Source organism: Ursus arctos, unplaced genomic scaffold (assembly GCF_023065955.2).
Source record: "Ursus arctos isolate Adak ecotype North America unplaced genomic scaffold, UrsArc2.0 scaffold_34, whole genome shotgun sequence".
Classification (NCBI taxonomy): domain Eukaryota; kingdom Metazoa; phylum Chordata; class Mammalia; order Carnivora; family Ursidae; genus Ursus; species Ursus arctos.
In genome coordinates this window covers 24327021-24350353 of record NW_026623030.1, presented here as the reverse complement: position 1 = coordinate 24350353, position 23333 = coordinate 24327021, and the positions used below count along the sequence as shown (strand labels likewise).

General features: G+C 52.0%; 1 protein-coding gene across 4 annotated transcripts in view; it reads right to left on the bottom strand.

Annotated features, from left to right (window-relative positions):
- The window catches only part of MLXIP (MLX interacting protein), a 77207-nt gene that overhangs the window by 9760 nt on the left and 44114 nt on the right, over positions 1-23333 (bottom strand). Inside the window, exons 7-18 of one of the 4 annotated variants that reach the window (XR_006411225.3) lie at positions 23173-23262; positions 22492-22583; positions 20899-21550; positions 20330-20451; positions 20028-20217; positions 18465-18589; positions 17809-17910; positions 17573-17700; positions 17230-17353; positions 15684-15813; positions 13208-15140; positions 8387-8470 (exon numbers count right to left, since the gene is read on the bottom strand). Coding sequence is in view for 2 of the 4 variants with exons in the window: in XM_026514823.4 (XP_026370608.1) it covers positions 15019-15140; positions 15684-15813; positions 17230-17353; positions 17573-17700; positions 17809-17910; positions 18465-18589; positions 20028-20217; positions 20330-20451; positions 20899-21550; positions 22492-22583; positions 23173-23262 (1877 nt within the window). In the remaining 2 variants the exon portion in view is untranslated. Of the gene's footprint in view, positions 1-8097; positions 8471-10428; positions 15141-15683; positions 15814-17229; positions 17354-17572; positions 17701-17808; positions 17911-18464; positions 18590-20027; positions 20218-20329; positions 20452-20898; positions 21551-22491; positions 22584-23172; positions 23263-23333 lie in introns of those variants that run through there. The other 3 variants (XR_008956997.1, XM_026514823.4, XM_026514824.4) reach the window with 3 other exon arrangements.

The following is a 23333-nucleotide window of genomic DNA, read 5'->3' as shown; positions in this document are numbered from 1 at the left end:
ACGCTCCTTGAAGGAGCCCTCGGGAATTATTTAATAAATTATATTGGATTTTTCTCATAATCTGTTTTGGATTTTGTGAGGGGGTTAAAAATTAGTGGCTAAGAATCCAGGCTGGGTAGCACTGGGGCTGAGGGAGCATGGGACACGCTGTGGAAGTGGAGACCATTTCTCTCTCTTGTACTTCTCCCCATTGGAGAGGCTCAGTAGCAATGAATAGTAATTCCAGCAGCGAGAACCACTCATCAAGCATTTTCTTTATGCCAGGCCACATAAGTATCATTACTGTCCTCCTTTTATAGGTGTGGAAACTGAGGTAAGGAGTCATTTAGCCACTTGCCCGAGGCCACACAGCTATTCAGGGGTGGGACCCAGACTCAAGCTTGCTCTTCACCACTCTGCCCGAACTTTGTCCCTCTCTGGACAGTGACTGGGTCTTAGAAGCATGTAATGTCATGCCTGGTACCAAACAATCCCTCAAGTGTCTTTTGCATGGTTCCACGCTGGATTTCCAGTGCCTCTGCTCCTGCCAAGTCCTGTTCCATCATTGCATCCATGACTTCTTCAGAGCCAGGACCAAAGATTTTACCATTTGAATAAATGTTGAGTCCAAAGTTGTGAATGGTTCCTTGAGAGCCTCTGGATTAATGGTTCTCAAAGCGTGGTCTCCAGACCAGTGGCATCGGCATCATCTGGCAACGTGTTACAAGTGCACAACCATGGGCCCCCACCTCACACCTACGGAATCAGGCACTTCGGAGATGCAAACAGTGATCTGGGTTTTAATCAAACCTCCAGGTGATGGACATGCATGCTCAAGCCTGAGAACCACTGATCCTGAGTTGACCAACACCTTCATCTTCATCTTATTTGGGGGGAAACTGAGGCCCAAAGAGACAGAATGATTTCCCCAAGTTCTTTTACCAGTAGGGATGAAGTTAGGACTCTGAGACATGCAACTCAGCCGTGGAACTCTCATTCTTAGTCTTGTGGGGTTTTCTCCTTCAGTCCCACACAGGGTTCTTAAGCTTCCACATATTGTAGCCTTTAATGACAGTGTTTTGGTCAATCTTTCCAAAAACAGCCACTGTGGTGTTCATCTATCATTCTTTTTGACTGTCCTATATCGGAACACGTTTACTATTATTAGAAAAATTACCCCAAGACTGGGAAATAAGGCAAAAAGATAACTCTGCGTCCTTCTAAAATTAAAAAAAAAAAAAAATCCACTAGTCTGTAGTGATTTAATAAATAAATGGAGGAAAAGGGAAAATGTTCCTTACAGAATTCCAATCAATAAACATAGAAGGAATGAGGGAAATAGAAAATCACCATTAGAACACCTCAGTCCTGGGGTGCCTGGCTGGCTCAGTCAGTAAAACATGTAACTTGTTGGCATTGTAAGTTTGAACCCCATACTTGGTGTAAAGATTACTTAAAAATAAAATGTAAAAGAAAGGAAAGGAAAGGGAAAGAACAACACCTCAGTCCTAATTGCTGCAGGCAAGATCCACGGACAAAGGCTACAATTAATGGGTGAGGGACGCCTGGGTGGCTCAGTCGGTTAAACGTCTGCCTTTGGCTCAGGTCGTGATCCCGGGGTCCTGGGATCAAATCCAGCATCAGGCTCCCTGCTCAGCGGGGAGTCTGCTTCTCCCTCTCCCTCTGCTGCTACCCCTGCTTGTGCTCTCTCTCTCAAATAAATAAAATCTTAAAAAAAAAAATCCAGTGCCACTGACTCACAGAGAAAAGGAAAGCAAATAATCAAGGGTCACAGAGAAACAAAAACTAATATGATATGATTGACATGACTTTCTCATTTCAGAGGGAGCTCTCGGAGGCTGAGCGAAAGCTTCAACTTGCCCAATTTATAAAGGAAGAGGAGGCTAGAAAGCTAAGAACAGCACTTTTAAGCACTGTCATCTTCTTAATCTGGAGAATTAAGAGGTGAGAGGAAAAATAAAAAGGAAATAGAAGGGGCGATCAGATAACAAGAGAGAGGAGGAGAGAGAAGAGAAGACAAAGAAGTGGTTAAATGTAAAATAGGAAATGAAATCACTACTAGATGTGAAACTAGGCTGAACCTCACTAGTAACCAAGAAAGGCAAATAAACAGGAGGTCAAATCAGCAGAGGTTTTACACATGATAAGGCCCGCTGGGGAGGCGGTGAAGAAAAAGGCCTACTCAGCCACTTTCGGAAGTGGGTATCGGTCTCCTAGGAGGATTCCATCCCTCACCAGGGCCCCTCTCCTGCTGTTCTAGCCTGCTGTAATTCCCTAAGGAGCCGATCACAAACCAGCCCCCTCCCCACGCACCTGCACGCACCTGCCCGGGGTCGAACAGCATTAGGGATAATATCAGAAACAGACCGGGAACCCTGTGTCAGTGCGGGTCACCCAAGGAGCAGACACCATGACAGGACTCTCCACGAGAAAGCCTCAGCGGCAGCCAAGCCTGTAAGGGGCCAGAGGGAGGGAAGGAAGAGGGGCTGGTGGCAGCCAGCCATCGGGATTCCGCCGCGAAATCTGCCGAGTCACTTGTAAGAAGAGCCTTGTGTCCCTCAGAAAAGAGCCTGCCTCAGCACCCCTGCCACAGTCACTGGCTGGGAGAGGCCTGTGGGAGGCAGGGCGGATTTCGGGGTCCATTACTCTGTAAGTCTCGTAGATCGCCTATGTGGACAGAAAGCAGTCCTGGGAAAAGGTATCCTTGGGGACTGGGGTCATTTTCTTTCTATTTTTATGTATTTGCCCAAATTTTCTAAAACTAGTATGTATGATTTTAGGAATCAGTAAGATAAACATGATTTCAAATTTTGAAAGAAATAGCGGTGTGAGAAAAAGCATTTGAAGAGTTTTACAACTATGGGTAAAGGTAAAATTCTTTGGCCACCCCAAGGCTCTTCACTGTGACAGTGGGTTTATTTCTTCCCCGACCTCTGAAATTGGCCTAGGGTCCACTGTTCACAGCTCTCGTCTGCTCCCCAGACTCCCCGCTGAAAGGCACAGCCAGAGCAGCCCACTGGGGGCAGGTTATTCCTTGTCGAGTACAACCGACTTCTCAGTGTAACCCATGCGGTATTCCTCCCCCCGGCCCTATTGTGAACTATCCCAAACTATGGTACTTCACAGTGAGAAGGACTGTTCAGAATGACTTTTCTGGCGTTCTTTCAGATCTCAGCTTTCTTAATTTACTTATTCAAGGGTCCCGGAAACCTGCGGCACCGACAGCATTGGTGCGAAGAGCAGATAGTCTTGGGCTCCAGGTTCTGGTCCTCTACTTACTGTATGTGATGTGACCTTCGACAGGTTATGTCATCTCTCTAAAATACGCAGTTTGGTAGTGTGTATATATATGTATGCATACGTGTGCATATGTGTGTATATACGTGTTCACAGGGTTGTGCAACTATCACTGTAACCTAATTCCAAAACATTCTCATCACCCCTAAGAGAAGCCCCGTATGTCTTAGCAGTCATTCCCCATTCTTCCAGGCCCTGGAAACCACTAAGCTTCTTTCTTGCTTGCTTGCTTGCTTTTTAAGTTTACTTATTTATTACTTTTCGTAATCTCTATGTCCAACGTGGGGCTCTACCTTACAACCCTGAGATCAAGAGTCACATGCTAACCAACTGAACCAGCCAGGTTCTCCACCGCTAACCTTTCTGTCTCTTCAGATTTGCCTATTCTTGGCACTTCAGATAAACAGAATTGTACAATATGTGGCCTTTTGTATTTGGCTTCTTTTACTTAGCATAACGTTTTCAAGATTCACCCATGTAGCAGGTGACAGTACTTCGTTCCCTTTTATGGTAGAATAACATTCCATCGTATGGATATGCCACATTTTATTTGTCCATTCATCAGTTCAAGGACGTTTGGGTTGTTTCCATATTTGGCTATTATGAACAAAACTGCTATGAATGTTTCAATCAGCTGGTTCGTTTCCGCCGAAGGGGTAGTTACAGTCTTGATCAGGATTGTACTGAGTCTGTAGACCACTTTGGGGAGTGCCGCCATCCTGACAACGCTGTCTTCCAGTCCGTGAACACAGAATGACTTCCCATTTATTTAGGTCTTCTTTCTTTCAACATCTTTTTAACTGAGGTGAAATTCGTACAAGTAAAATGAACCATCTTGAAGTATACGATTTCATTGCCATTTAGTCTGTTCACAATGTCATGTAACCACCACCCATATTAAGTTCCGAAACATCGTCACCCCAAAAGGAGGCGCCATACCCATTAAGCAGTCACTGATACTCTCCCTCCCCTGCTGGCCCTGGCAACACCAATCTGCTCTCTGTCTCCATGGATTTACCTATTCTGGGTATTTCATATGTGGACTCACACACCGTGTGGTCTTCTGTGTCTGTGGGCTCCTTCCATGTAGCATGGCGGTATTGAGGTCTGTCCACGTTGCAGCATGGGTCAGTGCCTCACTCCTTTTTATGGCGGGGTAACACTCCTCAACTCTGTCCTATAGTTTTCAGTGTAAAAGGCTTGCACTTCCTTGATTAAATTTATTTCTAAGTATTTTATTCTTTTTGATGCTACTGTACATGGAATTGTTTTCTTAATTTTGAGTTGCTTATTGCTGGTGTCCAGAAATGCAACTCATTCTTGTGTGATCTTTTGTCCTTTACACGACCTTGCCGAACCCATTTACTGGCTCTCATAGGTTTCTGTGTGCATGTGTATCCTTCGGGGTTTTCGATATATAGCATGTCATCTGCACACAGAGATAGTTTTACTCTTTTTTTTTCCAGTTGGAATGTGTTGCGTTTCTATGTGTTACCTAACTATGCTAACGAGAACCCCCAGGACGGTGTTGAGTCTTGTGCCCATCTCAGATGGAAAGCATTCAGCCTTCCAACATTAAATGTGTTAGCTGTGGGGTCTTCGCAGATGCCTTTATCAGGTTGAGGAAGTTCCCTTCTACTCCAGGTTTGTTGAGTATTCTTATCATGAAAGGGAAGCCTTGGTTTTGTCCTGTGGAAAACGAGGATCACAGTCTAGGGACCACATCGGGCCTCTTGAGGATGCAAATTGGGATAACGTGATACTCTCCAGCCCGGGCGGGGCGGGCACATGCCGCTGTCAGACACACCCAGGTCTAGAGCTCAGATTTGCACTTGGTGATGGTGCTGCTGGGCAAGTTGTGTGCTTCTCTAAGCCTCAACTTCCTTATCTCTGAAGTGGGGACAATAACAGTACCCATTTCAGACGGTGTTGCATCACCCCGGCAGGCAGTGGTAGATAGACTTCAACCATGAGCTGACTAGGTGCCCAGGACACAGAAACTGCGTATTATGGTAGATGGCTGATAAAAAGAGATGTGGTCCCTGTCCTTAGGCAGGGGTGAGGGTGTGAGGGTAGTACTGACAGTACAGGCTACATTACCAAGAGAAGGTGCCATGTGACAGAAGTGACAAATAGAGTGCTGGTGGTAGTTCAAAGCCCAAAGTGGGGTGGGCCAGGGCAGGCCACAGAGAGGGACGAGCACAGGCCTTCCGGGGGCAGGGAATGTTGGCCAGGCACAGATGGAAGAAGTTGGGGGCACAGCCAAATAACCACAGGGCGTGCATCCAACCTGGAACCTGTGCTGTGTAACGGGCAGGGATGGGAAGTGGAGTTAGCGCTCTACTGAAGGCCATGCTAAGGACTGGGGACTTGATTCTAGAATAGGAAGTTCTGAAGTGCTGGAAGGAGGGCAGGTTTTTGAAAAAGGGATGAGTGTTAGGAAGCTGAATGCTATCTCCTGACCTTTGTAGACCTGAGCGAGCTAGGAAGATTCTGTTGGGGTACTTCTCAACTCTGACCCATACCAGCTGTTCCACGGCACAGAATGGGACCCCTCGGCGACATTTTGCAGAAAGAATTCACAACACAAGATTTGGTGAATGAAAGGGAGCAGGCAGGATGCTGTGCGGCAGGGAGAATCAGAATGATTCCAGGGTATTAAAAAGGAGGATGGTCTTCGTGGTAGCACCAATAAAATCCAAGAGAGTCAGGAGAAGGTGCAATGTTGGGAATGGGGGAAGAATGAGGGGAAGAGAGGTGAAGATTAGCAAAAGCAGCTCACGTTACAGGTGCTTATTGTAAACCCGGCTCAATTAACCCTTCAGCAACCCAGGGGGGTGGGTGTGATTTTTATCCATGTTTTCTAGATGAGGACTTTCAGGCCCAGAAAGGTTGTCACTCACCCAAGGCAGTCAGGAGCCAGATGGTGAGGCGTTTGGACTTTATTCTAAATGCAACAGGAAGCCACTGGAAGTTTGAGCAGGGGAAGGACACAATGTGCCGTAAGTGTCTTCAATAAGGTCACTCTAGCTCTGTGAAGAATTGGTGACGAGCAAAGAAGTGGAACACAGACATGGTGGTCCCTCCAGGTGGTGGCAGTGGGGGCGGGGAGTGGACCTGTGATTATTCACCGACAGATTAAGGGTGGGATGTGAAGGGACGGAAGAACTCGGGGGGATGTCTGAGGTATCGGCTTGAGCCATCGGGAGGCTGGCAACGCTATGTAGCAAGATGCAGAATATTTGGGGATGAACAGGCTCCGGGCAGGAGAAATTGAAAGTTAAAGAAACGGTAGTTAGAAGCAGAAAGACTTGAGGAAGAGAAACCAGAGCTCAGAGAGGAGCGAGTCAATTGGAAAAGGAGAACACAGCGAGGCAGAAGAGATAAAGAGAAAAAGCCCCAGTGGGGAAGGGGGAGGCTCATCAATGGACGTGTCAGACTTGCTCCTGTGGAGCCCGCTCTCCTTCCCTGAGGGTTCTGCCCCTCTGCCCAGTGAACTCCGCTGGTCCCCCAGGCTCAGGCAGCACCTACCACGGGGACACTCCCCAGCCCCTCCCAGGACTGGTTCCTAGTGCGCAGTCATGACCTCATGGCACCCCGTGCTTACCCCCATCACTCGGTATCAAGACAGATTTTGTGGTGTCTCCAGAAAAGTCACTGCTGTGTTCCCTGAGCTGAGTCCCAAGCTGGCCTTCCGCACATGCTTCCTGATCAAAGACTGGCGGAAGGAAGGCGCAGTCGGGCAAACCCGTGCCAGGTGTTGGATAAGAGGCGCGGAACGGGAGTGGCTTATGTGTATCCCGGTGGAGGTCATTCGGTGACACTGCTGGGTGGGCTGGGGACTCGGGAGAGACACCAAGGCTGGAATCTGGGCTGTCAGACAGGTGAGGGGGCCGGTGGGAAGGATTGCTACCTCCTGCTCACGCAGGCCCCACTCCCACCACAAGTCTGTAATGGAACCCCAACCAGCGCTGCTTGGTCTTGTCCCCCAGGAAAGAAAATCAGTCAGAGTAGATCAAGAGATTAGATTGTTTGCTGCACCATACCCATTAAGGCAGGAAAGTAGACTCTTATCTTAGAAAGCTTTTCCCTCTTTAAACAATAAGGGTTTTCTAGCTAATCATTCAGTGAAACAGAAAATCTGATCAATGAGAATTCCCCAGTCCTCAGATTTCTTATTAACTGTGACTTTGTAGCTTTTGACAAAGCCTTCAGGAACCTTTAAATGACCAACACCGCAGGCATATATGCACTTCTTTAAATGGTACTAAAAAGCACATTTACTGTTAACAAATGAAACCCATATGGGGTCTGTGACTTGCTTCAAAACAATGGGGGCGGGGGCGAGGTACATATGAAACAAAATTGGCCCCGAGTTGGTAGTTAACATGGATGATGAGTAAGTGGGGGTTCCTTGTACTATCCCCTCTATTTCTGTGTATGCTGGAGATTTTCCGAAATAAAAAGGTAAAAGGCACATTTACTGAAATTTAGGACAAGTGCAATCATACCATCCTACATAAGGCTAAATTCAGATCTTGACATATAAAAAAGAAGGTAAACTGTGTCCTAGAGAATAATCACATCCACATCCAAGATGAAAGGTTTTTAAATGTCAGTTACAGATTGTTCTTACATCTACAACCTCAGTTACTAGAGCTGATGTTTTATATTAAACATGGAATCTCAGGGGTCAACCTTTTAATTGTGGTCAGCATCTACACCAGCTTGACCTCTGCACCTGCTAGTTGCCCCTTCCCCTCTCCTGAATTCTTCTCACGAGTCCCCACACCCTACCTCTTTTTTTTTTTTTTAAGATTTTATTTATTTTTTTGACAGAGATAGAGACAGCCATCGAGGGAGGGAACACAAGCAGGGGGAGTGGGAGAGGAAGAAGCAGGCTCATAGCGGAGGAGCCTGATGTGGAGCTCGATCCCATAACGCCGGGATCACGCCCTGAGCTGAAGGCAGACGCTCAACCGCTGTGTCACCCAGGCGCCCCCACACCCTACCTCTTTGATGCAGACGCGAGGAAGGGGCAGCAGGGCTGCTGGAATGGTATGGGCTGAGGAGTCACTCAGCAGGTTACCTGTGCACCTGCTGTGCGTCAGTTCTATGCTGGGCATGGCGGTGACCATCGGCACCAGATCCTTGTCCTGACGGGCCTTGGTACCTAGCGGGGAAGACAGATGACAATGACAAACACGACAGGCGTCCTGAGCAAACACAGGGTGCTCTGAGGCCCGACTCCATGCATGTGTGTAGGAGATAGCCTGCAGGGGGGACATGAGGGCTGGTTTCTGAAGAACTGAAGTCCAAAGATTGGGACTGTAAGAAAGAATGCGAGCGAGCTGGGAGATGGCAAGAGGCTTGGGCAAAGGAAAGAGGCCTCGGGAAAGCCTTAAGAGTGATATGGCACACAAAACAGGGTATGTTCAGAGCACGGAAAAGAGCAAAAATGAGGTTGGGAAGGCAAGCAGGGGCTAGATGGGCAAGAGAGGGTGGGGCGGGGGGAGAAGACTTTAGGGCTTGGCCCTCATCTGGAAGGCCCCGAGCACAGGAGTGACATGGAGGGCCCATGTTCCAAGCTCCCAGTGACTGTGATTGACACCACAAGACAGAAGTGAGGGAGACATTATTTCGTAACTGGTTGAGAAATAATGTCAACTTAGATTTGAAGACAGCAGTGGTGATGGAGAGAAGTGGATCACGTATTTGGAAGAGATATAGAAGACGAACTTGACCAGACTTGGCCTTGGGAGAAGTGGGGGAGGGGAGGAGGACAGGTCAAGGATAATCCTCCCATTACCTTTTACAAGGTAAAAAAACAAACAAAATTGATCCTTTAGCCTTTTCTGATCCACGTGGCCTTGAAGTACTTTGGGAAGTACTTTGATTTCTTCCTCAATGAAATGGGAATACCCACACTGCCAGGGTGAGAACTATCCAGGGGCGTGCCTGCCCCTGAGGAGCCCAGAGTCTGATGCAGAGGGACAGTCTCCACTGCACTGGGCTCGCTCCCTCTGCTCTGTCTCCCCGCTTCCAGACTGTCCCAACTCAACCCTCTTCTCCGAATTACGTCCCAGCATCTTTTAAGATTCCATATGTAACACGGAGCTGGGTTCGAAAACTTAAGAAGAGCAAAGCAGACATCTGTTGCTCAACGGAAATCAAGTTTCTTCAGCCCAGAGGAGTCCGTGAATCACTTGCTTCTTTGTAGGGCCTCCTGTTCTTAGGACCCAAAATCTTGCTTTGTGTCATGAAGACTTTTTTCTTTGGGGGAGGCATCGGGTTTGATCAGACAAGAGCCTGTGTATCAACCCACGGCATTTCAGTCAGAGATCTGGATCTGGGCAGTTGTTCGGTAAAACGAGCCAGCTGGGGCCAGGCCTTCTGCAGGAGGTAGCATGACTCAGCTCACTGGGTCACCTCCCAAGCACCAGGAGCTGAGGTGGGGGAGACAGGGGGTGGTGCAGGAAGATGGTATGGAAAAGAGAGAAGCTTCTAAAGTAAACAGAGATCATCAAAATCTTCTCAGCCCAACAAAGGGCATCTTTGCCCGTCAGCTTCTCTGCCTTTTCCTGCGGCTTTGGGTCCATGGTTAGCAGGGAGACCACAGCCTCCTGGGGCCATTACCTCGACTTAGAACACTTTCAGCACTGGGGCCAGTGTTAGCCATACTGACGAGAACCTACACGTTCTAAGTACAGTCCTTCATGAGTTACTGAGCAGCTTGACAGGATTTATGTGAACCTCAGAACCACCCTGTTCAAGTGTGAGGGCAGGTGCCACTTGCCTGGGTTCCAGATGAGGACACGGGCAGTTTGTACAAGCACCACCAAACTCCGTCCACCTGGGAAAGGCCTGGAACACCAGGCTCTGGTGAATTCCGTGAATTCCAAGCAAGAATCAGTAATTTGGGGCTTTTAACATAGGCTCTTCCAGCAGCCTCTCTTTAGAAGCCCCTACTCACCTGGGGTCTCTCTCCTCACCCCCAAAGCCTTCACCCCAGGCTGAACCCACCCCCCAAGGTTAGAATGAGTAAGCCAGTCTTAGTGTCACTTTGTTCCGATCTCCTGGTATCATTTCCACAGCCCAACAGGGTAGCATTTAAGACCACACATCACAGGCTTTTCAAAAAAATACAGCTTTTTATTGTCTCGGATGCAAATATAGTTTTAAAACTGCATTGTAGTGTTGAATACAGCTGGTGGAAACGTGCTTTTTGACAGTGGAGCATGAAGGGTGGTGTTCTGTATGGCGCAGGCCTGAGGGAGCCTCCGAGTAACAAGGCTCTTCCCAGGTTTTGCTATTCGGACCACAAGGGGAAACTGTCTCCTAACGGAGCCCTGACGCAATCACCAAAGCTCACAACAGAAAAAACGAACCATTTACACAACGAACTGGAAGCTGGCAAAGGAAGAGAACATGGTGGCTCAGCCATGATGTTACAACACTAGTAGATGAACAAGGTTCCCTTTTGCGGGCCGTCTGAGAAGATCCGGGTAGAGACACAGCAGGGCGTTGTCGGGGAGAGGTTGCGTTCAAGCTCCCTTGAGAAAGAAACAGCCTGAGGATGTGTCTCCTGGGCTGAGCCCTTCATACCCTTCAACTGCAGGACAGTCTCTATGGAAATGTATCCGTTTCTCCCAAACCCTCCGTGACCTCAAGCCTTGGGAGGAGCACACCTCTGTTTAGAAACCCAGAAGAGAATTCTTCCAATTAGTGACGCCCAGGGTTGACTGTGAAAGCAAAAGTTTGACTGGGAGATGGTGGTGAATTCTGCTACATAATTGGGAAGGAATTTCACAAAAATAAAATTCCATTAAGTAAATGCACACAGGTGGGCTTGTGCAAGCACATGCACGTGCACACACACACACACACACACACACACACACTCAAAGCCAACATTCAACATGAAAAGTTCCCTTTTCTTTCTCAAAGGCTGATTTTCACAAACTCCAACAAGGAAACAGCCCCCTGCGTGATGAGTCAGGAAAGCCAAGTCCTCAGGAGGGAAAGAAAATGGGGCAGTTGTTGGAGGTACACAGTAGGTCCTAAGGCTTCTCCCTGCTCCTGCAGCCCCTCTGATCCGAGAGGGTCAAGGCCGAGGAGACCACTGAATGTGACAAACAGGTGTTGAGCTTCCAAGCTCTTCCACCCTCCAAACCTCTTCTCCCCTTGTCCATGTTCAGACATGGTGAAAATTCTCAACATACGAGGTATGGGGCACCAAGGCGAAGACTCTGGCTCGAGGCTGCCATTTTGCTCACACCAGGGCAGCCCAGCTCTCTTCCCCAGTGAAACCATGACCAAGGGAACACTTGGCAAAGCTAAGTTCCCACAAGCGGTGGGTGGGTTTCATCACTGGCAAAGTGCATAATGGGAAGCAGGGTCTCTCTAGGGAAAGGCGACTTTCCACCAGAGAGAGAAGAGAGAGTGGGCCAGCTTGTCCATGGCGTAGGGGGTCCTGGACATAGGGCAGAGAGCACTGAGGATGGCCTGGCACGCCGACGTGTGCTTCAGCTAGACCGCGACAGCTTGTAATCCTGGAAACAATGAGCCTGCTCCTCGTTCCTCTAGTTCTCAGGTCACTTGCCACCACACCCCTTCACCTGGGGTGAGACGAAGGGGGTTGGCACCACCCTGGAGGGCCATGCTTGCTCAGAGTCTAAGTTTATATTTCTATCAGCCAGAGCACGAAATCCTTCAGGCCCAACCGTCAGGTCACAAGGGCAGGAAGTGGATAAAGCTAGGTGCCCAGGACACATAGGTGACCACTGACCACCCTTCCTCCTGCAGATGCTCCAGGTTCCCTGCCCTCCAGTCCTTCCTCCTGACAGCCAGTGACGCCCATTAGCACCTCATTAACGCTAACTTGTGACACTGGGACTGCTGCTCTCATGTGAGAAAATCTGGCTGGACAGCAGCTGGGGTGCACGGGCTGGGGCCCTCCTGGGGGGTGACTGCTGCTGTGTAAGCCGCCTGAGATGGGAGGGACGGGCCCGCCGACTTTCAGAAAGCCCCACAGTGGCACCTGCCCTGTCCCTGTGTTTCCCACTCATCGTGAAAGAGCAGGCAGCAATGTGAAGGGAGCTGATGGCACAGAAAGATTTCACAGAAATGCTTTTCAAAGATTTATGTGCCAACCAGGCTTTTTTTTTTTCCTTTTCTTTTTCAGATTGATTTTTTTATTTTCCAAAGTGTCAGCATTTTAAAGTTTCTTTTATGGGAGTAGAGGCAGGGGCAGGGGTGACAATGAGTGTAACCAAAGCGCAGCCCTGTGGTCAGCATGCCCTGGAGGCCTCTGCCAGGGGTGGTCTCACTGTCCCTGCACCCCGGCTACGCCCCTCTGCCTGGCCAGATTCACCAGGCAAGATTCCAAAATAAGAAATGATTCTGGGACAAGAAACAATCATGTCTGTGGTAAGAGATACAGCTTTGTGGCCCTATAGCCGTGATAATCGTGAGCACCAAGAGAAATGGATTTAAGTAAATGTTTCAAAACAAAAACATGCATCTAGGTAACAGTCTGCTAGGACACACACACACACACACACACCCTTCAAAGTCTCACGTGACCTAACAGCCTTAAATATTTAACAAAACAGAATCAGAAACATTAATTCAGCAAAAGGAAGAGAAGGAGAGGTAGGCCGAAGAAGCAAGAGGCCAATTTTATATCCCACAGAGTTAAAAAAAAAAAAAAAAAAAAAAAAGACTCCCAGCACAGGGTGGGGAGAAGGCTGCTAAGTTAGGAGAGGTCTTGGTGGGCCAAGCATTACGGCCATCCACGCGGTTTACAAAGGCACAGGAACTGGGGAAGGGACCGAGCTCATGACCCTCTACGAGCCCTCATAGCTGGGGGCATCTCACGTTTTTCCTTTTGACTCTAGTGAGTTCTTACCATGGTGGTCTTCCCCTTTTGAAGGGCGACTTCATGTTTATCCTGGGGTGAAGGATGAGTTCTCTTACCACTTCCCAGTGGACATTAAGGATCGGCCCAGTCTTGTCTTGTGCTCGCCCCTCAGGGAAGTGATCTGGGAGGCTTGTAAACACGTTTTCTGGAGAGGCTGAGGGATGCCGCCAAGCTGCTCTTTTTCAGGGCTGAAGCACAGACAAGGGAGTAGGTGACTGGTCGGTGACCTGCAGCAAAGACGGTGGCACAGCCGGTGGCAGGGAGAGGACACCCCTTCCATCCTCCATCAACTGAGGCTGAGGCAGGGCTGGCTGCCCCCTGAGCAGCTTCAGCAGGCCTCCAGGAACCAGTGGGAGCCTCCGAATGGATCCAAGCTGCAGGAGGTAGCCCTCGGTAGCCCCCACAGGGCCTACCCCGGGATTTCCGGGTACCTGGCACTGCCCAGGCTTCATCTCTGGCAGGGAGGACAGAGGTTGAATGGAAAGTCCTCTGACCCTCTGAGCTTCACAGCAGGATGTTAGAAGCACATTCTTTCAACGAGGAGGTACCCTTGGCTGGGCTTCCTGAGTGCTGGAGAGCCCGGCCGGCCGTCGGCAGCTCCTGTTGCAGATACAGCAAGAGCATGGGCCTGGACGCTCCACATGCAATTCTCACGTTCAGAAGCAGACCACTGCCCCCAGATATGCCTCCGCCTCGATCAAATCTGAGTGTAATTCTTCACTGTCTGATCTGGGAGATGCCGAGAGACAGCTCTGAAGCTGGCTGCCTCAGAGCGCCGCCTGTCGAAATTCAATTTCTTCCTCCAAACACTACACAGGACAGACTTTGGGTGTGGTGACATCTTTGGTCCGAGAACTGCTAATTCTCAGGTTTGGGGCTCCTGGCTGAACAATCCAGACGAGATGACGGGCCGATGGCGGCACCGTGGAGTCCGGCCTCTCAAATGCTACACCCCGAGGGCTGTGAGCTTCCACCGAACACTGCTGGCTCGTGTGAGGCTGAGGCTTGGAGGAAGGTGTAGAACAAGGGCCATGTGGTGAGGTGGTGCCCAGTGAGGCCCCCCCGAGTCCCTGCCATGGTTCTCCAGTCACCGACGCGTGCCGGGGCGCCGCGCAGGGCTCTCCAAGCAGAGCAGCAGTTTGGCGTTGCTTGTGCTTTCCTTCTCGCCCTGCGCGCATTCACACCCACCGCTTCTGCATGTGGGTTCTGGGGCTCCCCGGCAGCCTGTGCGGGGGGAGCAGCCTACTGTGCGCAAGCCTGAGCAGCTGTCCAAACAACTTACAAGGTCAGTCTGAGGGAGGAAGAAAGGTGCCTTCCAGCTGCCCCAGAGGCGAGTCAGAGCGGCACAGGGAATCACTCGGAGCCATCCGAGTGCCCAGGGGTGACAGGAGCGAGCATCCGTAAGTCTGAGGACAGAACCGAAGAGGAACCCTTCTGGTTCCTAGCTCACAGGAGCAGGCCCTGCCCCTTTGTCCCACCTACTCCCTGCTCAGGCAGCAGGGGCAGACCACCAGCAGGACAGGACTTTGTCTGGGTTGCCTGAGGGCAGGGGAGGTCACGACTGAGGTCGCTGAGTAAGAGTTCACAGCAAGGGGTTCCCAAAGATGGGCTATTGCTGTCGGCAGGACCCGAACCTGCTTCAGACCTGAGCGCAGTGTTCTGAGCGGCCCAGTGGGCCGGTGGAGTTGGAGGGGGGCCCTGAGCTCGGCGTCAGGAGAGGCACGGGGTGCAGTATCCTCTCCGCAGGCAGGGAAGAGCCTCCATGGCATCTTGTGCGGCCATGGGCCCGCTAGGCGCTGCTAAGACTCCCCCGATCTCTTGCCAATTCTGGTGACAGCCTCTGCCGCCTGCTCTGGCAGCTGGGACGGGTCTGTCAGAACGGAGGTGGTGGTGCTCAGGTGCCGGAGTGTGTTCAGCACCGCTGGAAGAAAGGGGGAGGTTAGCCCAGGGACACAGGCACACATGGCCGCTTCAAGTCCCACAGCAGACAGCACACGTGGTCTCAGGCACACAACCCGTGTGGCAATCCTCATGCCACCAAAGGAGGAGAGGCACTGAGCGCAACCGAGGGACAAACGCCAGCAAAGCCTCTGACCCTAGGATAACTGCAAATCCTGTCTCCTCTCCCACAGACAAGCAGAGAATCCCCAGCTCTTCCTGTTTGTCCACCTCTATAACCTCAATATACGGGCGTAGCCTTGTTAGTTGTAAGAATTAAATCAGAAAACATATCTGAAAGCACTTGAGACAGGGCCTGGTGAACAGTAGGTGCTCAAAAAACGCAAGGTGGACCCAAGCACACGCACACGGGGATGACACGAAGCAAAGGAGAGGCGCTAGGGGACGTGCCCCTGGCCCACAGTTGGCGCCTCTGGTCGGGGCCTCCCACACAGCTCCCCGTGACTGTCCTCCAGGGTCTGGAGAGCCCCCGTGGTACCACAGCCCCCGTGCAGCCCCGACTCACTTGGCCTGAGGATGGGCAGGGAGCAGTGCTGGTCCAGCCAGGACAGCGCCGTCCGGTGCAGCTCTTCCAGGCTGCTGGTGGACACCATCCCCTTGAAGGACTCAAACAGCGGCTTGATGATGATACTGAACTACACGGCACGTGGGTTAAAGAAAAGATAAACGAGGAGGAGGGCCAGTGCACACGTAACCGGGGGGTGGGGAGAATCAAGTCCAGCTACGGGCTTGCCCATGACCAACGTCTCTCAGGACTGGCAAGTAACTGTGTGCAGTTGCTGAGGGAGCGTGATCTAGGTAGATGCACTCTCACGTTCCCCTGAAACCCTTCCATCTAACTCTAACTGAGCAACAGGTTAACAACCACTGACAGGCTGGAGGCAGGGACAGAGACGTTTCCTGGGGGTGGAACAGTTCTAGTACACCGACATGGAGGCCAGCAGTCCACACATAGTGGCAAGAAGAGCAGAGGCACACAGCAGACCATAAGGGGGATCTGTCTAGAGATGGAGGAGGTCTGTCTTTTGTGATAAACACACGTGCTGGCTCTTAGTCACCTTCTGTGCAGGTCTCCCAAACCATCCTGGGCCATCAACTCTGCAAAGGCATGAGGTCCATTTTCTCCTTGATCTGAGGCTGATGATGAGGAATGTGCCATTTTACCAAAGAGGTCCTGGCTCATCCCAGCTGCCACCTCGCTCCATCAATGATAAGGGCCAGAGCCAGGCTGAGTAAGCCGGGTAAAGCAGAGGAAATAGAGCTGGTGTCTGGTCTGTCATCCCTCTCTTCAAAACCAGACATTCGAGTGCAAACAGATAAAATCCTCTGCTCCCGAACAGCTGTCTCCTCAGTCTGTCAGCAATAAGGTGAAGACACATGGCCAGCCCACCATGTGTGCAGATTGTCTGAGGCAGAGAGGTGGCTGGAAGGTGAATGACAAGGCGGGAGCTGTCCCCCAGAGGGGCCCTGCTGACATCTGGAAAGCTGAGCGCAGGTGAGCCTTGGCCCCAGGGACGGAACCCAGCACGCAGGTGTATGTGCCTCATGACAGCGCCCAAGACCATGTGGCCCGAATGCAGACAACAGCCTGTAGGGAGCTGGTTTCAAACCCTGACTCTGCCCCTCAGCCATTTATGAGCCCTGGTTTCCCACCTACCCCACCGGGCAGTGCTCGACCCCCTGCTGTTGCAAGGACTGAGACGGCCGCCAGGATGTGTCAGATTAGATCCTACTTCCTTCCTACAGGATTGCCTCAGCTGGTGGCTCTGGCACCTTGCAAGAAAGCTGCTTTATTTCCCAAGCACGTAGAGAGCAAAGCTGGCCTGTTCTGCCTCCCCAGGAAGCCCTGAGCCTGGATGGTCACCAACGGCCCCACTTCACACCACAGGCCAGGCCAGGCCCCTGTACCGAGGCAGAAACTAGCACTGCCTGTTGGATGAACTCAACGACAACCACTTATAAAGAATTTTTCTAAAGGAACTGGGGTGTCAGTGTCTGTTGTTTCAGTGCACAGGGTGGGGGTGGGAGAAGCAAAGAAAGCCCAAAGATACAATCCAGAACTTCCAATTCTGTAGGGTCCGGCTCTTCACATACTCATCAAACATGTCTCTCATGTGATCGAATTGGTGCCGGGTGACGGGGACTCCCGTGGCAGGGAGCAGCTGCTGGCAGGAGCTGGAACAACAGAAGAATCAAAGGCAGCTCAGAGCGGCCGGCAGTGAAGCCGGACCCTGGGGCGCCGAGTGGGCAGGGCCAGCCGCTGCTGGCCACCGCAGGCCCGAGAGGAAAGGCCTCAGGAGGAGGATGACAAAAGCCCAAAGGACCCTCGGGCCTCTATGACACACACGTGGGAGGATGAGGCACCAGCCCCGGGCGCCATGCTCCCAGCCTCACATGATGGTGGCGTTGAGCTCCTCGATCTCCTCCCGCAGCCGCCGGGCTTCCTCCTGCATCTGGCTCCGCTCCTGCTGCAGCTTGGTGATGTACTCCACGGTCTTCTGCAGCGTGATGGCGTGGCTGGTCTGGGAGAGGAGCGGCGGGGTCAAAGCCACAGCAGCCACGGCGACCCTGCCTGTGTAGCCGGCACTGAGGCCAACGCAGGGGCTCCCCGCCCACCTGACACCACTCACCAGCTTGGAATTATTAGAGATCAAACTGTTGAGGGTGTCAAAGCCCATCTTGATGTTGAAGCGCCTTTTCTGCTCAGCTGAAATATGCTTCATCTGCCGGTTCTGTTGGGGAATGGAGAGGTCGCTGTGACACAGGGTGCACTGCAGGGCCACCGCCCTCCCTCCATACCTGCGGCTCAGGGGCTAGAAAGTGGAAGGAGGGGCGACAGAGAGCTACAGGGCTCCAGTGAGGAGCCATGTTGGGGCGGGGCAGGACAGGGGTGCTAGAAAACCCTGCCTGCAGAATGGAGGCCCTCAGCAGGGGCCACGGCCGCCGCTGACCAGCACTTCCCAGCTACCCTTGGCCCAGCCCTCTGATGCCCCAGTTCTTACAGCTGCCACCTCCCGTGTGCCACAGCGTCTGGGGCTGGTTCCAGGGCTTGGGGCCGGCTACTAGGTGGGGAATGGGAGGAGCCGACCTCATCTCCAGATTAAATAGCAAACGTCCAGGTTCCTGATGCTACCCTAGGCTGCTGGAACACCAGCCAGGTCTGTGCTGCTCCTTTCCTATGTGTCCCTAGTAAGGGATGCAGCTGCCCCAATGGTCCCTTGACAATCTCCTTGCCTCTCCTCCCACCCCTCCAAGGAAATCAAGACCCAAGAGAGACCTGTGATACCTTTAGAGCAGCCATATTTTTGGGGTCTGCAGATTTCCCTGAGCAGTTGTTCTGGGGAGACTGGGGACTGGGGCTCTGCTCTGAAGCACATGGAGAGGCCTGCCCTGAGTTTGGGCAATCTCGACCTGAGAAGAACAGAGACTCCTCTTAGGATATGGCTGGCTGCAGCAGCTGAAACAGTGCTCACCCAGGAAGGGAACCCCTGCAAGTCCCAAACCCTGGACACCCATCTGGAACCTCCCACAGCTACCCCAGAGCAGACACTGGAGAAATCCTTGCCAACATCCTGAGGAGGATTCTGTTAGGTATGGACAAGGCCGGATGAAGGCTGGCTGGACGTGGGGTAGGAACATGGCCTGAGGTTGGCCAGCCACAGGTCTTGGGGCACACAGAGTTTTGAGAGGAGGCCTGACTGCTAACCCAGCCTATTAACAAACCACCTGGAGGCCACCTGCGGTTTCCGCAGCCTCTGTGAGGCTCTAGTTCTTACCCTGTGTGAAAAGTACACGTATCTGTCTATTTTTGTTCTTTAAACTCTACTTATACATTTTCTTGTATTTCCAACCTCGCCCACTCCCATGGCAGCTGTGCCCTGGTCACTGGCATCTCTCAGGAGGCCCTGGAGCCCCCTGGAGCTGCCCTGCCTGCCTACCCAGAGAGTCTCAGTGCACTCCTTTCTGCGCCGTTGACCACCTCCTCGCCTTGCTGCTCTCAGTTTCCCCACGCAGCTCCAATGCCCAGTGTTCTGTGTCTTGGCAGACAGGGTAACGCTATGCTACCTGAGCCCTAACTTACAACCCCGTAGGGGCCTGACTTGTAACTAGTCTTCATCTTTAGCTTTCCAGACTGGAGGCCCTTATTCGTCCAGCCTCCTTGGACAAGTCCCTCTACTGTCTGATCTCTGTAGGCAGAGACCTTTCCTCCTCGGGTCTTCCTGACTGTTCAAAGAAGACAACTGTCTACCATAGAGCTCCAGGAGCAACCACGCCCAGGTTTTACTTGAGACAAGGCACCCTTGGTCTCCCTCTCCCACACGCGTCTGAAAGGAGGAAGCCTACGTTCTGTTTCTACCCCATCACCAGGAGCACAGCCTCAGGCAAATCCTTTATCCCTGGCTTCACGCTCTTCACTGGGCAAAATCAGTTCTCCCCCCATTGTCCTGCCAATGAAAGGCCCACCGTGTGGAAATGGGCTCAACAGATGTGAGGTGCTTGAAAACCAAGGGATGACCGTGTTGATGTGGAGACAAGCCTGGGTGGTTTCCATTTTCTGGAAAGCGTTGACAGCCTCAATCCCTTTTCTGGATGAGAACTGGCAGCTCAGAGCAGGCCTTTCTGAAGGAGGTCAGAGTGGTGTTCCCCAAGTGCATGAGTTGCCTGCCCGGCACACGCGTGCCACTTTCCTGCTACTGTGGATGACCTGGCACTACCTCAGCACTTCCCAGCGTGGGCCACTAGCAGGCTTCTAAGACCTCACTGCACATCCTGTAAGTCCAGCCTCAATCCTGGGGAACCCCGTGGGCAGTCTCCCTAACCCGAGTGTGGGCGTGCTCATTTCACTCACGAAGTCCCAACCGTTCAGACCGGAGCGCACACTCACTGGAACCCGTGGCAGGGACCTGCTCGCCCTTCACCAGAGAGTCTTGCACAGTGCCTGGAGAGAAGAGCCGAGAGACAGGGGCTGGCTGGCTGCTCGTGGTGTGGCCAAGGTCTGCCACCAGGATGCCACTGTGGAACTCTGTGACTCCAGGAGCCTGAGGTGACACAGGAGAGAGAGGTCACCCCCGACCATAGTCATGTCAGGTGAGGACCACCCAAGAGTAGGGCTGTGCTGGGACACAGAGGGTCTGCCTAGGGCCCCCTCACCCGGGCAATGGCAGCAGGCGTGAGGACCACATTGGACTGGGACACCGTAGAAGCCAACATCCCTTCTCTCTTCAGAGGGCCTGATGTCATAATCACTGCTTGTGGTTGTCCTGAAAAGGCAGCTGCCAAAACAAGAGGGTGAGAGTGAGGCCCGGAGTCGTGGGGGCCGCTTCTGACACTACGGCTGCTGAGCCCAGGCACCGTGGGGCTCCCCGGGGCAATACAGACCCCTCTCCTGCTGCTCAGACATCACCTTCCTCACCGCAGGCCACGGACAGACACCACCACCGGGGTACGTGACATTTGTTTTGCAACTTTTCCTTGAAGGGACAGATTACAGACCCAGGAAAGAGATCACCTAGACCATGCTTTTTCAAACTGGGTTGAGACTAACTTGAAAAGAATGCCACAGAGTAGACAACAGACTAGATCACACAAATGTGGTAGATTAGAACACTTTCGTTTCACAAGTGTGTGTGTGTGTGTTCACAAGTCTCCAAGCCTTGGGGACAGGGAAATATCCTTCGGGAAGGGAAGATCAGACTCTGGCTTCCCTCCACCTGACTCACCTGGGGCGATGCAAGCATTCTTCAATACCACGGACACAGACTCTGGTTTGGGCGCAGGCACTATTTTGGGGGGCTGCTTGGGCCTCCCCGCAGTCAAAGAGACAGGTTTGGGGTGCACAAAAGTTAAACAGGGTTGGGGAGGCCCAGCAGTTGGCGGCCGGGTGACCGGAGGCAGTGCCAGGCCACAGGGGGACACCGAGGACGTGGGATGGTGGGTTGTAATGACAAGACCCTGGCTCTGGCTGAAGGTGGTGGCAGATGCATCGTGGGTGAGGGTTGCAGAGGCCGTGTGCGTGATGACGGGGGGCGACTTGCTGGCTCCAGCAAACTTCGGCTGCAGGAAGGTAGGTGGAGCTGAGGGGCTCAAGGCAGGGGCAGGGGGTGGGGCTAAAGGCAGGGCAGGAGAAGCAGGTGCTGGGGCAGGGCTGGGAGACAGCAAGGGCATGGTGAACACGGGGAGGAAAGGCTGAGGGACATTCAGCGGTGGTGCAGGGGGACCGAAGTCTGTGGGCTGGATAAAGGGGTCTCCAGGCCGGGGAGCTCGTTCACAGCCCTGCCTATCCGTGGGGTCCAGGGCGGTGGCTGCAGGAGGTGCTATGAGGCCATCAGGGAGGCTCACGGTGGGGAGAGCGGTGGTTGACAGGATGCTCTCCTGAGAAAAAGAAGGACAAATGCTGGATCATACAACTTGCTGTCACTTCCTGGTACGACATACCGAAAGCCTAACAATGTATGCTGTGCGCCTGAGCAGAACCTTCAGACAGAGGGACACAGTGATGGCTCCCGTCCCCATTCCTGCTAATGTGGGGGGGAATGGAACTGTGTCTCTCCGGGCGTCTGCAGGGGTCTTGTTTCCATTAGGGACTAAATGATAACACAGAGCTCAGACAAAGTGACTGTCTGCACACAGTTGGCTCTAGGCCTGGGAATATCTTGTTTCTAGAGTCCAGCAGGGGTCCCCCCAAAGTCCCGGCCATCTTCTGTTACAGAGCACAGGCAGCCTGGAGCACAGCTGCTCATGGGGTTCCCTCAGGACAGTTTCATGTATCAACTTCTAGAGGTCGCCTCTTCCTAAAAGGGAACCACTATAAGGAATCAATTGTCAAGATCTCAGTCTCCATAGAAGAAATCCTTCCCGGAGCCAGATGGAAGAAGGTGGGGCCAGGTTTCTGGTGTCTAAGTGCATACAGGTACCAGGCTGAGCGCCCCGAAGGGCAAAGAGCCATGCATCACCCAGCTCTGCAGCCCCTGCAGCTCATAACCAATTTGTGTTAACTGTTAAGTAAAAAGCAAAAAAAAAAAAACAAAACAACACATGGAACTTCTTTTTCTTAGCGATTCATGTTTTCCATTGTTAATCCTCTCTCAACTGGTTAGAACAAAGCTTGCTGCACACAAGTTACGTGGAGCCTCAGCCAGGAGCACACGCTTACCAACAGCTCCCACGTCTTGGAGACCTATGGCTGCTCTCAAGCAGGGCTAGCATAACTCTTTTATGCATTACATGTCTGTTCAGCAGCCCTCGCACTTTGCTCATGAGTGCACGGTTATTCATTAGCCTAGCCCTGGCCACCTCTCCCCAGCTCCCTCTACCTGAGCAGGTGGACTGTTGGGATCTGGTGCAGGTGCTGAGACAGGAGCAGGCAGCATGGAACCAAAAATGGAGCGGCTGGAAGAGAAGAGGTCTGAAAGACAACATCGGGTGCTTTTGAGCTCTGTGTGCCCACCACATCCTTGAATTAAGATCCAAATAAATTGGGCACTGAACCCCATCTTACCCAGAGGAATGCCATGGCCAGAGGGCGTTCCCCCCTGAGGTAACTCTGCAGAAAGAGGCCCTCTGATTGGAACCGCTCATGCTGGCAACTAGTGCGGGGTCTGATATATTCCCAGGCCTGGCGTTTGGCGGCTCTTGAGGAGCCCAGTTCTAACTGCAGGGCACTGCTGGGGGGCGGCTGTGTTGCCAGCACCCTCTGCTGCCCACAGGGAGAACTGCTTACAGTCCTGGGCAAACCTGAGGATCTGAGACCGCAGGAGTGAGAATGGCGATTCCCTTGAGAGAGAACCCTGTGGCAGAAAACCTTCCTAGACTTTGCAACTACTACCAAAAAAAAAAAAAAAAAAAAAAAAAAAAGAGGTAATTCTGGAAAAATTCTAAGTCCTCCCCTTGCCCATTCTAACACTTCCCTCTAAGAAAGGGAAGCACCAGTGCACTTTATCCTGGGCAAAGGGAGATGCAGGCAGTCATGCTCTCTTCCTACCCCATGTCCTCACCCTGGAAGGGTTCAAAAGTGTCCATGAAGTCCAGGTTGGGCTGCAGAGGAATCAGCCCTGGCTGGATCATGTCTGCATTTCCCAGATGTGCTGTAAGAATCAGAAAGGAGACAGAGGAATCATTCTGCTTTCTCAGACAACATTGCAGAAACACATTAAAG